The 17534-nt window shown below is 47.9% G+C and overlaps 2 protein-coding genes across 3 annotated transcripts in view; both read right to left on the bottom strand.

The window, feature by feature from the left end:
* Positions 1-11025, bottom strand: part of IL27RA (interleukin 27 receptor subunit alpha) — an 18767-nt gene extending 7742 nt beyond the window's left edge. For both annotated transcript variants that reach the window (XM_090289710.1, XM_090289709.1), the window contains exons 1-9: positions 10807-11025; positions 10247-10364; positions 7099-7256; positions 6859-7016; positions 5122-5281; positions 4949-5022; positions 2435-2618; positions 2149-2337; positions 58-159 (exon numbers count right to left, since the gene is read on the bottom strand). In XM_090289710.1, coding sequence (XP_090145836.1) covers positions 58-159; positions 2149-2337; positions 2435-2618; positions 4949-5022; positions 5122-5281; positions 6859-7016; positions 7099-7256; positions 10247-10364; positions 10807-10906 — 1243 coding nt within the window. In that variant the 5' untranslated portion in view covers positions 10907-11025. The remainder of the gene's footprint in view (positions 1-57; positions 160-2148; positions 2338-2434; positions 2619-4948; positions 5023-5121; positions 5282-6858; positions 7017-7098; positions 7257-10246; positions 10365-10806) is intronic.
* A 357-nt stretch (positions 11026-11382) lies between these two features.
* RLN3 (relaxin 3) lies at positions 11383-13857 on the bottom strand. The gene is made up of 2 exons (XM_090288840.1): positions 13428-13857; positions 11383-12053 (listed from the first exon to the last, which is right to left on the bottom strand). Exons 1-2 carry the CDS (start codon positions 13615-13617, stop codon positions 11830-11832), a joined length of 414 nt encoding a protein of 137 aa, XP_090144966.1. The 5' UTR covers positions 13618-13857; the 3' UTR covers positions 11383-11829.
* Positions 13858-17534: the final 3677 nt, after the last annotated feature.

Raw genomic sequence — 17534 nt, forward strand, 5'->3', positions numbered from 1 at the left:
AGTGGGTCAAGGTCTGCCAGGATTCCAGGACCCTCCATATTCCAGCCCATAGCTTACCTAGTTCCTCTCTGAAATTCCAGACTGAGGGAGCAGGGTACAGGCCCCCAGGAGAGACCGCTGTCACTGTGACTCGGTAAGGCACCCCTCCTTCGAAATTCCCTAGGGTGGGGGTAGAGGTGTAGGAGCAAAGATCAGCTCCAGTTGGCTCCCCCACCCCCCACCCTGCCCTACTCATTTCCTATGTAATAGGAGCCCTCATCTGGGTCTCCGGAAAGACACGCTGAGATCAAGATCTAGGTATAAGTCATTTAGCTGGGAAGTAACTCCAGAACATACCCGGGGGCCAGTGGGGAAGCGAAACCGGAAAAGAAAAGCGGCTAGTAAACTGCGTTGGAGAGCAAATTCCCAATGTGGGCAACGGAGGTTCACTCCCGCTGGTGACCTCTGGGAGGCAGCAGAGAGCACGCGCCCCCTTTGGGTTCCCCGAGGGAGCTGGAATATTTACACACCAACCCTTATTTGTCATTGGTCAGGGCTGCACCTGAAGCGGCTTAACTCCCTGCACTTCCAGACTTCTGCCCAGGCAGACAGGAACCAGAAAGAGACCTCGGGCTGAAGGCTGGGAGATGGTCAAACATAGAGCGAGAGTGGGGGCCCTGAGGTTCCTGAAGTCCCTCCTCAAAACTACTGCGGCTGCATGGCCTTCCCCAACTGGGAATTTTCCAAAATTGAGGCTCCTCTTCTTTTGTCCATATACATTTATGTGCCTCAGGACTCCTTCCTACATTTCTCATTCGGCACCTTCTCATGCTCTCCCAAGTTCTTAACCTCAAGGAAGAATTCCCCAATGTCAAGCCCCAGCCCAGAACTCATTGCTGGGCCCAAGACCTTAGCATTTGACAGTCTCCTGGACAACTCCACTTGAATAAGCCTCTCAGATGCAAATTTATCAAATGAGTCCCCAAAATTCTGTTCCAAGACCCCCAGCCAGAACCTGCCTGTTTCTCTCACCTCCTCAGTCCCCACCTGGTCCATCCCTTCTCATCTCCAGCCTGCACCAGTACAGTTCCTTCTCTCAGCTTCCAGCTCCCACCCCCAACATAGTCTGTTCCTCGCCCCACAGCAGCCAGAGGGCGCCTGTGAGCACCTAAGTCAGGGCACCTCTCTCCTCTGTTCAAAATCCTCTGTGGCTCCTGCCTCACTCAAGACAAAAAGAGGTAAAGTCCTCCTTGTGGCCCATAAGGCCCTGCACACTCTGTCCCATTACCTCCCTGCCCTTACTTCCTCCCTCTCTTCCCCTCACTCATTTCAGTCCTGTCATACTGGCCTCCTTACTAACACATCAGACACATTCCTGCCTCAGGCCCTTTGCACTATTTGTTCCTGCTTGCTCTCTTTATCACCTTTTAGACCTTAGCTCAAATGCCGCTTTCCCAGAGAGGCCTTTCCAACCTTTCTTTCCAAAATAGTACCTCTCCCTCCCTCCCTTCACACTGATTTATTTTGCCCCAAATACACTATAGGCACTTGTTTTTGTTTCATTGGCTCCCAGCCCCACAAGAAAGTTGGCTCATGAGTGTGAGGATGTAGCTGAGAGGGAGAGTGGAGCGATGGCTCAGGGTTTGGTTTTAGAAGCTTGACTATGTCATTTAAATCCTAGTTCTAGCCCTAGCCAGGTAGCTCAGTTAGTTAGAGTATTGTCCTGATAGGCCAAGGTTGTGGATTTGATTCCCAGTCAGGGCACATAGTAAAATAAGTGAAACGACAAACTGGTGTTTCTCGCTCTGTCTCTCTCTCCCCCTAAAATCAACAAATAAAAATTTAAAATAAAAAAACAAGTAAATTCTGGTTCTACTGCCTACTTGCTGTGAGGCCTCAGGCAACTTATTTAACCACCCTGGGCCTTTCTCATCCTCTGTAAATCAAGCATGACAGTATCAGAAACCTATTTTATAAGGAAGTATGAATGATTTAATGTGCATGGTAAGTGCCAATAGTTATCACTGTGTACCAATGTCTAGAACAGAGCCAGGCACACAATGGGTAGTCAATGAATTAATGATACTTCAAGCATAACATTTTCCTGCATACCCCATCAGCCTGCTCTCCAATAGCTGGGATGGGAGCCCAGGTGCACTGGGGCCTCACCTGGCAACACAGCACTGAGGTTCCCAGGGGGAAGCCGGACCCAGTTGAGGTTCTCCAGGGGTTCCCCGTCTCGAGCCCAGTCCACCACATGCTCCTGCGGCTCCCTGGAGCCCTGCTGCCAAGTCACCAGCAGCTCTGTGCTCCCAGCAATGCTACTGACCACCACACCATGGGGGGCAGAGCCTGAATCTAGAGGGCAGGAAGGAGAAGTCTCAGCTGCCCACTCAGGGGGCCCCCTCCTTACCACTTCCAGAGCACTGAGTGGAGGACGTTCACAGTCTCTTACCCAAGCAGACCAAAGAAAGGTTGGTGAGAGGTTCCCAGCTTGTGGCATTAATGGCAGACACTGCAGCCCACTCTGCCTGGGTTGGGATGGAGGAGCTACAACAGGGAGTTTCCCAGGGAATCAGTTCCTGACCTTTAACTTGGAACCAGACTCTATAGTTCACCTGCACACAGTGCCCTGGGGCCTGAGGGATGAAGAAAAGAAGAGGTTAATAGCTCTCATTTATCCGACACCTACTGTGTGTCTCAGTGAGGTCACCTGACAAACCAGTCAGTGAAATATTTTTGTTGGCTCCACTTTACAGATGAGGAAGCTAAGTCTCAGAGGAGCTCAATGGCAGAAGTGGAATTAGAATACAGTTCCAGGGTCAAAACTAGGGTGAAGTGAGTGAGGTGCAAAATTTAAGGTGGAGGATATCAAAAAAACAGTAATCAAGATAAACATTTTAGTCAATCAAAATTGATGCAGAAAAACCCCATAACAAACAAAGTATCAAGATTTTAAGTAAAGACAGGATCTCTCCCTGCACATGTACAACTCCACCTCACTCTAGTCTGTATCCTGTGCAGCTCTTAGGGATTTCAGAGTTCCCACTGTTGCTCAGAGGAGTGGGAATTTTTGTTTGCCTCAATGACTGGTATTTGATGAGCAAGAGTCAGAAATGCCACACTGTCCTAGAAACAAAAATCTGTCCATGACCCTTATGGCTTTTGAATGTCATTCCCACTGGAAACTTTTGTAGATGAAAAACCTTTCTAGTAATTTTAATTGATCCTATAACCAACCAAATCTTTTTTGGGGGGGTCTGGTTTTAATATTCACTGAACTTTTAAATATTCAGAACATATGGGGACTTGCTAGGCAGTTTTTATTATCAACTCCCAGCACAATCTGTGTTTTGATCAGAGAATTTTGAAAGGTGCCTTGTATCACCTCCCTGGAAATTGTCTCTAGGGCATAGCATGTGGTTGATTTTGGTAAATGTCCTGTTTGTATATGGAAAGAATGCACATCCTGAGTTTTTTATGCAAGTCCATTAGGTTGCTTATTAACCACATGTCCATACATTCTAGATCTTGACTTATTTTCCATCTGTCTGTTATGAAATTACTGAGAGTGGTGTGTTAAAATCTCCCACAAAGGTTGTGAATTCACACATTTCTCTGTAGTTCTGTTAATTTTTGCTTTATGTATTTTAAAGTCATGTTATTAAGCATATACAGATTTAGTACCCTTATGTCATCCTGGTGGACCAAATCTTTTGCCATTACATCAAACCGTATTTCCCCTTTATCTTCTACTGAATGCTACAATTAGAACACTGGACTATCTATTTTAAATATATCTGTATACCTGGGTTATATTACCTAGGTATTTTACTTCCGTATAGTCAAGGGCATTGTGAAGTACGTGTTATGCAACAGAGACAGTGAGGCTGTGAATTTCTGTTTGGAAGCCAGTGATCTCAGCTCTGACACTTACTAGTTGTGTGGTTTAGGGTAATCTCTCTGTGTTTCATTTTTATCGTTTATGAAGTTAGTTAATATAAATAAGTGTGTAGGTTAGGGCCTGGCACTGTAGTAAGAGCTCTATAAGTGTCGTATAATGGTTAAAATTAATGATATTAGATTGTGTGGCTCACTGGGTTGAGTGCTGGCCTGTGAACTGAAAGGTCGCCGGTCGGATTCCCAGTCAGGGCATGGGCCTGGGTTGCAGACCAGGTACCTGGTTGGGGGCATGTGAAAGGCAACCCATCGATGTTTCTCTCCCTCTCTTTCTCCCTCCCTTCCCCTCTCTATAAAAATAAATAAAAATCTTTTAAAAACATGATATGGGCCCTGTTGTTTTGTTCTTCGCCATATTTACTGTAAGCCAGGGCCTGGCAATGCCTAGAACATAGTACGTACTAACAGATTTGGATCAACGAGGACTGTGGTACCCTTGCCTGTCGTCTCATAATGCCCTTTTCTTTTTTTTTAAAGATTTTATTTTTATTTATTTTTAGAGAGAGGGGAAGGGAGGAAGAAAGAGTGGGGGAGAAACATTAATGTGTGGTTGCCTCTCACGCACCCACAACTGGGGACCTGGCCTACAACCTAGGCATGTGCCCTGACTGGGAATTGAACCAGTGACCCTTTGGTTTGCAGGCTGGCACTCAATCCACTGAGCCACACCAGCCAGGGTTCATAATGCCCTTTTGATATTAGTGTCTGAGCCCTTAGCACACTGTGCTGGATTTTGTGGAGCTAAGCCTAATCTTGCTTCCAAACCTTTGTACCTGCTGTCCCCCCTGCTTAGAACACATGCACCCATCTAATGTCTCAGCTCAGAGCTCCCAGATGGTGGAAGCATACTCTTGGCCCAGCCCTGTGCCAGGGTCTCGCTGAGCATTCCCCTCCTTTAAACCTTGAAGAAACCTCAAGAGAGCAGTACAGTAATTCTTGTCTTTACATCATCATTGTTACAGATTTCCTGACATGTGGCAGAGAAATATAACTCATGCCCACAACTCACCTTCCACAGAAGCAGGGATTTCTGTCCACCTTGTGTCCCACAGAGGTTCCCTGATATCCATAGGTCTTTTGGAGCTGACAAGGATGAGGAAGGGGCACAAATGAAAGGGGCATGACTGGAAAGACTTCCAGGAGAGGGGACAGAGGCATAGGGATAAGCCAGGAGATTCTTACCAGAGGGCGGTGTCTGGAAGGACAGAATGGGGCTCCATTCGCCCCACAGATCCTCTTCTTTCTCCATTCGGCACCGTGCAGACACTTCGTAACCAGTGGCTAGCTCTAGGTCCTGGATCTCAACTGGGGTCAGAGGTATGGACTTCAGTTCTGGTTCCAGCTAGGGAGAGACAGGAGAGAACAATGAGGATGAGGGCCAAGTTGACAGTATTTGATCTTTATTATTTTTTTCTAAAGATTTTATTTATTTATTTTTAGAGAGGAGAAGAACATCAATGTGTGGTTGCCTCTTGTGTGCCCCTAACTGGGGACCTGGCCCACAGTCCAGGCATGTCCCCTGACTGGGAATCAAACTGGCAACCCTTTGGCTTAAAGGCCGGCACTCAATCCACTGAGCCACACCAGCGAGGGTGACAGTATTTGATCTTGCATGTCATCAGGGTAGCCAACAATCCTGCTTTGCCTGGGACCAAGAGGGTTCCCAAGACAATGGACTTTTGGTTTTAAAATTGGGCCCTATGTGCCATATATGGCAGTAGGTGGTCAATTAGACTATTATCCCCATTTTACAGGTTAGGAAAACTGAGGTCCAGAGAGAGGAAGTGACTTGATGAGTGCTGGAGCTGAGATTTGTACCAAGGCAGTCAGATTTCAAAGTCTGCACCTCAGCATTGCTGTGAATGGCATGAATAATCACAAGGACAACTCTGCTCTGTATCATGGTGTTCTGCATCAAAGCTGTGGCTGAGACAGTTGGTTATCCCCAACATCCATTCTCCCTGTCTTCCTTTGGAAATACAACCTTTGAATATCAGCTGGGAGCATGGCTATGAAGAATAAAGACTACATTTCCCAGCCTCCCTTACAGTGAGGTGAGGCCATGTGACTATGACCTGGCCAATGAGATATGAACTGAAATGATATAGCAACTTATGGGGTGTGCTCTTCTAGGGCATGGGCAGGTCTCCCAACTTCTTCTGGGGTCCCATTGCCCTGGGGTTGTCTTCCACCTTCTTACATGTGAGCTTGGGAAAATTGTTTAACTTCTCTGAGGCTGGGCCTCCCCAACTATAACATAGAGATCTTAAAAGCATCTGTTATGTAGGGAGGTTGGGGGGATGTATCCCGATAATCCGTGCTCATGGCTTAACCTAGGACCTCATGCTCAGCAGGTCTCAGAAATGTCAGCTGCTTTTATTCTTTTTGAGTGTTTACTCATCTGTAAAATGATGCTAAGTGGTATTATTCTTATTTTAAGGTTAACATAAGATATTTGGGTACTTTTATTTATTCATAAAATGTTACAAAAAGTTTATTATCAAAAATTCCAAGTGGAATTTGGATTGGGACTGCATGGAATTTATAGCTTTTGTTGGGGGGGGAGGTAATTATAATAGTTTTAAAATTTTTATATATATTTGTTAATGTCAGAGAGAGAGAAAGAGAGGTGAAGGTAGAGAGAGAAATATTGATGTGAGAGAAACATCAATCATTTACCCTGATTGGGGACTGAACCTGCAACTTAGGCATGTGCTCTGACCAGGAATCAAACCTGCAACTCTTCGGTTTACAGGATGATGCTCCAACCAACTGGGCCACACCAGCCAGAGCAAGGGGGGTAATTTCTTAGTTGAAGAATATACATGTTCAGTTCAGGTAAGAAATGCACTCTGGGTTTGGCCTCTCATTTGGGGATGATGCCCTGAATAGGGTGGGCAAAGCCCCTTTGACACTCACCAGGGCCCAGGCCATCTGCTGGCATCTTCGGTAGTAGAACTGGCAGACCAGGACCTTATGTGGTGGCCACACAGGTGGGGACCATTGGACAGTGGCTTCTAAGGGTTCATCTTCTGAAAAGTCCACACTGGGATCCAGTTGGGGGGTTTCTGGCTTCACTGAGGAGGGGAGGTCAGGGTACATTGAGTCAGGGCTTCCAACACCCACCCCCCAGGTAGCACCCATCCTCCTGCCTGTTACTTCGTGTCTCCAGGTTCACGAAGACTGGGGGCCAGAGAGACCGGCCTGCCTTGGCCCCCCAGACAAGGAGTTCATCAGATGTGGTGAACTGTTCCCGTGGGATGGTCACCCAGCTCTGCCCGGTGGGCACTGCCACAGTCCAGGTTCTGTTGGAATGACTGTGAGGAGAGATGCGGGAATTGAGGGGGGAGGTATACATAGGGCTGGGCCCAAGCCATAACTGCTCTGCCTGGGTTCAAATCCAAGTTCTGCTGTTTTAGAGCTGTGTGACCTTGAGCAAGCAACTTAACTTCTCTGTGCCTCAGTTTCCTTATCTACAAATAAGGGCAACAAAGGTGCCTGCTGAGGGGGCAGAATAGAGGAGGGGAACCAATGTGATAATAAATGGAACACATTTAGAGCACCATTGGGTGTACAATACATGTAATGTGAACGTTGGTTATTGTATTTATTGAGTACCTACTATATATGCACATTTATGTCTATGCAACTATTCAGTCAACAAATATATATTGTGCCAGGTCCTGTTGTAGAAACTGAAATAGGACTATGACCAAAACAAGCAAGGACCCTCTGTCTGGAGTTGGTGTTCCCATAGGGGAGGCAGATGAGAAACATAAATATATAATTGATGGTGGTATAAGTGATAGAACAATTAAGCAGGGTGAAGAGGATGCAGTATGGTTATGGGGTGAGGAGTGACAGTGCTATTTCAGGAAGCGTATTCAGGAAAGATCTCTCAGATGAGGAGACATTTGAAGAAAGGCCTGAAGGACCTGAGGGTAGAGCCATGCAGAATGTTTTAGGAAGAGAGAACAGCCAATGCAAAGACCCTGGGGCCAACTGCCTGGTGTGTTTGAGGAGGAGCAAGGAGGAGCCAGGTGGCTTGGTTGGTTAGAGCATCATCCCATACACCAAAAGGTCGTGGATTCAATTCCTGGTCAGGGCACATATCTGGGTTGTAGGTTTGATCCCCTGTTGGGGTGAGTATGAGAGGCAACCAATTGATGTTTCTCTCTCTCTCTCTTTTTCTTTCTCAAACTTCAACAAAACTATATCCTTGGGTGAGGATTAAAAATAATAATAATAAGCCCTGGCTGGTGTGGCTCAGTGGATTGAGCGCCAGCCTGTGAACCAAAGTGTCGCGGGTTCAGTTCCCAGTCAGGGCACATGCCTGGGTTGTGGACCAGGTCCCCAGTTGAGGGCGTGCGAGAGGCAACCACACATTGATGTTTCTCTCCCTCTCTCTAAAAATAAATAAATAAAATCTTTTAAAATTAATTAATTAATAATAAAATAAAAGCATACTTTAAAAAAAAAGCAAGAAGGAGGCCCATATGGTTGGAGTGGAGTGAGTGAGTGAGTGGGAGTGGGAGGTGGTGTGGGCAGTGAGGTGACAAGCAGATTGTGCAGCTCCTGGTGGACCACAGGGAGTACTGGCTTTTATCCTGAGTGACACAGAAGCCCAGAAAGGGTGTGAGCAGCAGAGGAGCAACATACCCTCTGGATGCTGTGGCCAACTGTGGGGTCAAGGGTGGAAACCAGAGCCTAGGGAGGATATGGCCTCATCGTCCAGGCTAGCAATGATGGGAGATGAACCAGGGTGGGTGCTGAGAAATGCCAGATTCCGGTAACATTTAGGGTGGGGCCAGCAAGGCTTGCTGATGGGTCAGATGCGGGTGAGAGAGAGGAGCTGAGGAAGTTCCCAAGGATTGAATTTCAAAGGCTCAGAACAAGACCTTCACAAAAACAACAACAAAAACATGGGTTGGTGAAGATGTGGAAAAACTGGAGCCCTCATACATTGCTGGTGGGTTTTAAAAAGTTGCAACAACTGTGGAAAACTTCAGCATTCCTCAAAAAGTTAAACACAGAATTGCCATATGACACAGCAATTCCACACCTAAGAGAATTGGAAACAGGGACTCAACAACTTGTACACACATGTTCATAGTAGCACTAGTCACAATCACCAAAAATGTGGAAACAACCCAGATGTCCATCAACAGAAAGATGGATGAACAAAATGAGGTCCTTCCATACAATGGACCATTACTCAGCCATAAAGAGGAATGAAGCTCTGATATGTGCTCCAGTGTGGATGAACCTCACAAACATTATGCTCAAAGAAGGAAGCCAGACACAAAAGACACACAGTGTATGATTCCATTGATGTGAAATGCCCAGACAGGCAAACCCACAGAGGCAGAAAGTGGACTGGTGGTTGCCAGGGACTAGAGGAGGGGGAGTGGTGAGTGAGTGTTAATGGGGATGGAACTTCCTTTTGGGGTGATGGAAAAGTTTTGGCACTAGATAGAAATGGTGGTTGCACAATGTTGTGAACACACTAAAGCCACAGAATCGTTCACTTTAACATGGTGTGAATTTTGTGTTAACTTCATCTCATTTAAAAAGGAAAAAAAACTTTCTCTGACTCCCCCACCCGCTACCAATTAAAACTAGGCCTCCCTTCTGGAGTGGGCTGGTGGTGGTGTTCACACAACAATGTGAATGTATATAATGCCACTGACCTGTACACTTAAAAATGGTTAAGAAAAAAAACGGTAAATTTTATATGTGTATTTTGCACCATTAAAAAAAAAAAAGCCAGCCCCCAACTCTGGTTCCTATCTTCATTGCCCCTTTTATTCTTCACTTAGCCAAATTTGAAATGATTTTGAGTTTCCAGGTGTGAGTTTCATGAATGGCAGTCGCCCCTCGGACTGTGGGCCCTGGGAGAACCAGGCTTTCTGTTTGTCTCTTTTACTGCTGCATCTCCAGCATCAGACCCAATCATCTTTTCACATGCTCAGAGTGGTTAAGCTACTTGCCTAAGGCCACACAGCAATAAGAAACATTTTCTCTTTGCCAAGTGCCTCACTCATTGGATCCTCAGAACCAACACCAGGAGGCAGGTTTCATTTATTATTGCCATTTGATAGAGGAGTAAAGGAGTCTCAGAGATGGAAAGTGACTGGTCCAAGGGTTGTGCAGGGAGGATATGAGGGAAACTGGATCTACTGAAGGGCTTGAGAGTTGGGAGGACTGGGGAGCAGGCCTTTTGTGTTCCCTTAACCAAACAAGGTGGGGCCCTGAGCAGCCACCCTGCCAAAGTCTCAGCTTCCCCAAGCTACCCCATTGTACTCACTACTTCTGGCTCTGGAGGTGCAGCATAGAGGGAGCCCCCAGGTCCCCAAGAGGCTCCCAAGAGCAGTTCAAGTCGCCTAAGGGTCCAACACCGTAGCACTGCAGGGGCCTAGGGCTGCCTAGAAGGGAGATGGGAGGGTCCCAAGGAAGGGGATCAATTTCCCCAGCAGCCTGCACCGCCCAGAACCTGAACTGCCCCCAACTATTGAAAATTGTGGAGGGTGATGGGGTCCCTTACAGGAGTGAGCAGGAGGAAGGGGGCGCTGGGCACCTCTACCCAGGCTTTGTACATAACTCTTCCCCTCCCCCAGCCAGCCACATCCTGTTACCACCCCAAGAGCCCCCACCCATTCCCTCACCCCCACCCCCACCCCAGGGCTCTGACTTCCATCCCTTGCCTTCCATTCCGCACTCTTTTCTTCGCCCCGTCCCTGCCCAAGGGAGGAGCAGAGTGGCTTCCGGACCTCTGTCCTTCATTCCGCGAACTTGGGGCTCGCCCTGGTGCGCTTTAAGGGTGAGCGCGCGGCAGAGCGCCCTACACAAGCTCGCCCCAGAACTCACCCTGGAGACTCGTCGGGTGGAACAGCAGCAACAGCAAAGGCAGCAGCGCCAGCTTCTGCCTTGGCAGCAGCCGGCAGGGGACGGCCCGGGTCACCCTCATGGTGCCCCCAGCGCTCTCCAGACCCTCCCAGTCCAGCGCGGCCCTTCTGGGCCCTGGCGGATGCTCCGCGCCTTGCCGTGCGTCTTGCTCTCCGGGTCCAGCGACCCAGTGGCAATAGGAAGCTGAGACACCCCTCCCAGCCGCCTCCGCACCTTGCGCTCGGGTCCGCCCCTTCCCGGTGACGGAAAGTCCCCGGGGTAGGGGATGTGGGAAGGCGGCCTGGGGCATCTAGGGGAGGCAGCGAAGGGCTCGGCCTAGCTCCCCTGAAACTGAGCGCCCCCAACAACAACCACCACCACACACACACACACACACACACACACACGTTACGGAGCCCCTCGGAACTTTTATTATTAGGGTTCGAGAAGGTTCTGATCTGTCTCCAAACCCAGCCTCTCACCCCAGAATATGATGGGCACTCATTGGTCTCAATGTCAACCCTGGGGTCCACAGCCTTAGAACCCCAGGAGGTGTAATTCGGGGGAGAGGGGCTGGAAAGCCGGGGAAAGGGAGCGGGCAAAGGCTGGGCTGGGCTGGGGCAAGGGCATCATTTGGGATGGCCAGGGGACAGGGGCCACAGTTCAGACAGGAGAGAGTAACAGTTTTGGCAGTGGCTTCTTCAGCATGGCCAGTTTGGGTAAAGCAGGGGCACCATTGCACAGGAGACAGTATATAGTCCAGACAAAGGCATGATATGGGCTGGGGAGAGGTCAGGGGTCAGGATCTGCAGCAACCATTTGGCCAAGTAGGGATACAGTTTGCTCAGGGTCAGGATAGGCTGGTCGAAGGTCTGGGTTATTTGGGGGGATTGTGTTGGAGTCCACAGTGCCTGACCTCGATGATTTGCTGATAAATGAGTATATGAGGGGCCAGACAGGTACTCAGCATTCCCCCTGGTAATGCGGGCTGCCTAGTCCCTGGGTCTAGCAGAGCCTGCTGATTTCACTCTTGCTGCAACCCCACTTGCAGCAGTTGCTGGAGAGACCAGCCAGGACATCTCGGCTGCCCCTCAGAGCCTCTGGGGTTCCCTGCCAGCTGGGTCGGCCCCCATAGAAGGGGGACTTGGCCAGGGCCAGCCACTCACTGGAGGCCACTGCCTCATTGAGCTCAGTGTCTGCATCAGGTTCTGCGTCTGGGAAGGCATTCCCTGCAAAAGATGAAAAGAGTTCATGCTTGCAGCTCAGTTGCTGTCACACTCCAAGGCAGGGCTCCTGGTTGGTACAGATACTTTTCTGTTCTTGTGATATGGTCTTGTGGTTAAAGATTTTAATTCCACTCATGCCTAGGTTCCAGCTTTGATGGCTAGAATATTCAATCTCACTGAGCTTGACTTTCCTCACCTGTTATTTCTTTTCCCTTACTGTTTATTTATGGAGGACCGGATGGTTAAGAATATATGTTTGGGAGCCAGGCTGCTTAAATACCAATCCAGTCTAATATAATCCTGAGCAAGTGAATTTACTTCTCTGAGTCTCGGTTTCCTTGTCTGAAAAATGAGGAAAATAATAATTCCTACCTTCTAGGGTTTCACGGAGAGTAGATGAGTTAATTAATACTCATTTAAAAAAAACTTAGAACTGTGTCTGGCACATAATAAGTATTCAAAATAGCATTGAGCATTTATCAAGGACTGTGTGCCAGACATTGATTTAAGGGCTTTTGTGAGTAAATTCTTTTATTCCTCTCAATGACAAATTCATGAGGGGGTGTGCTGTTATTTTGACCTCATTTTCCATAGAACATTGAGGCCCGATTTGGTAGAGTAACTCTCCAAGAACACACAGCTATGAATTGTAAAGCTGCTATTTGAACTCAGGCTGTGAGTCTTCGAGGTCCACATTCATACTGTTATCATCATCATCATCATCATCATCATCATCATCATCACCAACATCTATTTTTCTGCCAGACCCCTGCCCTTTAGGAAACTAACCTCCATGTCCTTCCCTTGAGCCCAGACTCAACCTCCTGCCCTCCTTGGACTGTGCTCTTACCTGTTTTGACTCAATTTTGCCACTGAACAAACTTGTGAGATGCTGGGACTCTGTCTCCTATTTGCAAATAAAGAGGACAGAGAGGGAAAGCAACTTGCTGGGAGGGTCACCCAATGGGTGGCAACATCTGGCCTTGGACACACCACACCCCTCATACTACCTTTGCCTAGGGGTTGGAAAGCACTTCAGTGTCAGCTTCTGAGAGTCCTGTAAGCAGCAGCCTTGCTCAATGCAGAGCTGGGCACCTGGGAGGTGCCCCAGGAATAGTACTCTGTCCTTTGACTTTTAGCCGGTGGGATAGCTTGCACCTCATCACCCCAGCTTTGCACTCCCCTCCCCCTCCATCCCAGCTTTGCAGCTCTGTCCACTGGCTCAGCCGGGAGGATGGGCAGGTCTCCTCAGCTGCAAGGTGTGCACAGGGGCTCGCCTACCCTGGCCGCTGGTCTCATCTTTGTCTCTGCCTCCTTGGGCCCACCCCACATCCCACATCCCTGCTTTTTCCCCTCCATGACCTCCCTCCTCCTCACCCATTGCTTCATGGGCCAGGACATCTGACCGCCTCCACCGGGAGCCTCCGCAGGTGAAGATGACGGCCCGTATGAATTCCCGGCCGCAAAGCTTCACACCGTAGGGTGCTCCCCGGGCCTCAGCTTCCAGCCACAGCCCCCCAGCCAGCACCCACACAGCTAGGAGCAGCAGCATTGGGTGCTTGGCCATGTTGGACAGGGACTCCTAGGATGCAAGTGGGCACAACGAGGAAGTTTTCCAGTGGCTAGTGTCTCTGCTGCCTCCTGGCCCCCAATTTATACATCTCAGCTCCCCCTGCCTGTGGTGGACAAACCAAGTGACCTCCTTTATCTCCTCCAGCAGAGGGGAGATGAGCATGGCCCCCCCAACCCGACCTTTCCCGTTTCCTGGACTAAGCGATAACCTTTAGCCAGGGATGGGTGACGTGGCTCGGCTCACTGTCATCTTCAACAGAGAGATGCAAGAAGGCCTCAGTTCAGCAGAGACCAGGAAACCACCCCTCCCAGGCCAGGAGAGAGGGTGTAGCCAGACTCCTCCCCACCATGGGGCCAGGCTCTGGACCTCCTCTGTGGTAACAATAGCAATGATAATGAGCCAGTACAGAGTATGGGCTTGGAACCAGCACAGCTCTAAATATATTTGTGTAATCTATTTAAGTCTCCTGACCACTAGGATAATGGTTCTCAAATATGAGCAAGATTCAGAATCTCCTGGAGGGCTTGATAAAACCCAGATGGCTGGGCCCACCTGCAGAGCATCTGAGAAAAATGTCCAGGCCATGCTAATGCTGCTGGTCCAGAAACCACTTTTGAGAGCCACGAGGCTATGAGATTAGGACTAAGACTATCCCCACAGTACAGATGAGAAAACTGAGGTACAGAGTGGTGACATAGTAAATGAGGGTGGAGTGGAAAGCTGTTTGGCTCTAGAATCTGTACTCTCTAAGTAAAAATTTTAAGGATTTAAAAAATATCTATGGAGACAGAGTTTCAGTTTTTCAAGATAGAATTCCAGAGATGGATGGTGGGGATGGTTGCACAATAATGTGAATGTGCTTAATGCCACTGAACTGAACACATTAAAATGGTTAAGATAGTGAAATTTATGTTATACGTATTTTTTTCACAATTAAAAGTAGTAATTAAGCCCTGGCTGGTTAAGCCTGCTGGCTTAGTGGACTCAGCACTGGCCTGTGAAACAAAGGGTCGCTGGTTCAATTCCCTGTCAGGGCACATGCTTGGTTTCGGGCCAGGTCCTTGGTTGGGGGTGCTCAAGAGGCAACTAGACATTAATGTTTCTCTTCCTATTTTTCTCCCTCCCCTCCCCTCTCTCTAAAAATGCATAAATAAATAAATAAAAATCTAAAGAAAAAAAACAGTAATTAAAAGTACTTAATTAGACTTCTGGCCAAGATGGAGACATAGACAGACACGCTGCATCTCCCTCCACAACTAGGAAGGAATACAGCTACCTCAAAAATAGAAACAACCAGAAGTTCCAGAAAATCAAAGTGCATGGAAGTCCAGCAAACAAAGATATAAAGAAGAACTGCTCATCCAGACAGGTAGGAGGGGTGGAGCTGGGGCGGAGAGGATGCCGTGTGGTGGCAGCAGCAGAGGCAGCAGTGGCCAGGCTGGCGGAAAGCACAGTTACATGTTTTAAAAAGTCAGGAGGGACACCTGGGAAGTGTTCCCAGCTTTCACCGGACCTCGAAGCTCACAGTCCCAGCACCGGGGAAAATCAAGCCTCATTGCTTCTGACTGTGCAGACCAGTGGGGGTTGGGGTGGAGGCAGAAACTGCCGGTCTCTCAGCAGAGACCGCTTGTTTAGGGGGCCCCCATGGTCCTAGAACGTCCGCAGACCCACCCACTCTGGGAGCGACGGCCAGAGCAGCAGCTAGAGGGGTGCCAGTCCGGTGCGGAGGTGGGGGAGGTGCCTGGAAAAGGGGCGAGTGCTGGGCAGGTGGCATTGTTCCCTCTCGGACCCCTCCCCCACATACAGCACCACAACGTAGTGAAGCAGGTCGCCCTGTACTGACAAATCCCTAAAGCTCCGCCCTTTACAATGTAACGGGAGCGACACAATGGGACTCTGAAGCAAACAAACACAGGAGCCTGTCAGAATGAGGAGACAGAGAAGTATGGCCCAAAAGGGGAAACAGATCAAGGTTCCAGTGGGAGAACTAAGCAACAAGGAGAGAGACGACCTAACAGATGAGGAGATAGACAACCTAACGGTTGCAGAATTCAAAACACGGGATAAAGATGCTCACAGGCTTGACAGATATGCTTGAGTATGGCAAATGCATAAGAGAAGAAGTGAAGGCTATGCTATGTGAAATGAAGGAAAATCCACACAAAACCAATGGTGAAGGGAAGGAAACTGGGGTTCAAATAAATGATTTGGAACTTAAGGAAGAAAAAACAGTCAACCAGGACAGAATGAGGAAGCAAGAGTTGAAAAAAATGAGGAAAACTTCCCAAATTTTGTGAAGGAGATGAACATACAAGTTCGGGAAGCACAGAGGGTCCAGGGCGAGTTAGACCCAGAGGGGACCACACCAGGACGCATCATGATTGAGATGCCAAAGGTGAAAGATAAAGAGAGAGTCCTGGGAGCAGCAAGAGAGAGGCAGAGAGTTGCCTACAGGGGGTTGCTTATAGGACACTTTGAAGGCAGGAAGGGACTGTCAAGCAGTATTCAATGTGATGAAATAGGATTACTCTATCCAGCAAAGCTATCATTTGGAATGGAAGGGCAGATGAAGTACTTCCCAGACAAGGTAAAGCTAAAGGAGTTCATCATCACCAAGCCATTATTATATGAAATGTCAAAGGGACTTACTTAAGAAAAAGAAGATCAAAACTATGAACGTTAAAATGACAACAAAGTCACAACTATCAACAACTGAATCTCAAAAATAAAAACAAAATCCAACTAAGCAAACCAGAATAGGAACAGAATCATAGGTATGGGGATCATTTGGAGGGTTAGCGGCGGGGGGGGTGGGGGGGAGTAATGGGGATATGGTGCAGGAATTAAGAAGCATAATCAGTTGGTACAAAATAGACAGGGGGAAGTTAAGAATAATATAGGAAAGGGTGAAGCCAAAGAAACTTATATGCATGACCCATGGACATGAACTAAGAGGGGGTGGGATTGCTGGAGGAAAGGGGGGTACTGGGCAGAGGGGAGCAAAGGGGAAAAAAATTGAAACTACTGTAACATAATCAATAAAATATATTTTTAAAAAATACTTAATTAGCCCTGGCGGGTGTGGCTGGTGTGGCTCAGTGGATTGGGTGCCAGCCTGCAAACCAAAAGGTCACCAGTTCGATTCCCAGACAGGGCACATGCCTGGGTTGTGGGCCAGGTCCCTAGTTGGGGGCATGCTAGAGGCAACCACACATTGATGTTTCTCTCCCTCTCTTTCTCCCTCCCTTCCCTCTCTCTAAAAATAAACAAATAAAATATTTTTAAAATAGATAAAAGTAAAGAAATAAAATCTTTTTTAAAGAAGGAATGAAGTTCTGATACATGCTACAATGTGGATGAATTTCAAAAACATGATGCTGAGTAAGAGAAGCCAGACACAATAAGTCACATATTGTGTCATTCCATTGATATGAAATGTCCGGAGTAGGCAAATCCATTGAGACAGAAAGACCAGTAGCTGCCAAGGTTTGGGAGGAGTGTGGGATGGGGAGTAACTACTGGGTATCCCTTTGGGAGTGATGAAAATGTTTTGGAACTAGGCAGAGGTGATGGCTGCATAGCATTGAAAAATACTTAACGCCATTGAATTGTTCACTTTTACATGGTTAATTTTGTTATATCAATTTCACTCCAATATTCAGAAAACAACAATAGGGCCTCTAGTAATGGGCAGAATTGGGTTTGAATCCCACCTCAATTTTCTGCTGTGTGACCTTGGGCAAGTCACTTAACCTTTTTGTGCCTTGGTTTCCTCATCTGTAAAACAGAGAGGATTCAATGAGTATGTCAAATTCATAAAACAGCTTGTAGTATGCTGTAGTGCTGCTGAAATGTTATTTATACTTGACACAGTCCCTCTGGATTTGAACTTTATTCCTTTGTCCTTTTCT

The sequence above is a fragment of the Furipterus horrens genome, unplaced genomic scaffold, assembly GCF_987537825.1.
Source record: "Furipterus horrens unplaced genomic scaffold, mFurHor1.1.pri manual_scaffold_10, whole genome shotgun sequence".
NCBI classification, from domain to species: domain Eukaryota; kingdom Metazoa; phylum Chordata; class Mammalia; order Chiroptera; family Furipteridae; genus Furipterus; species Furipterus horrens.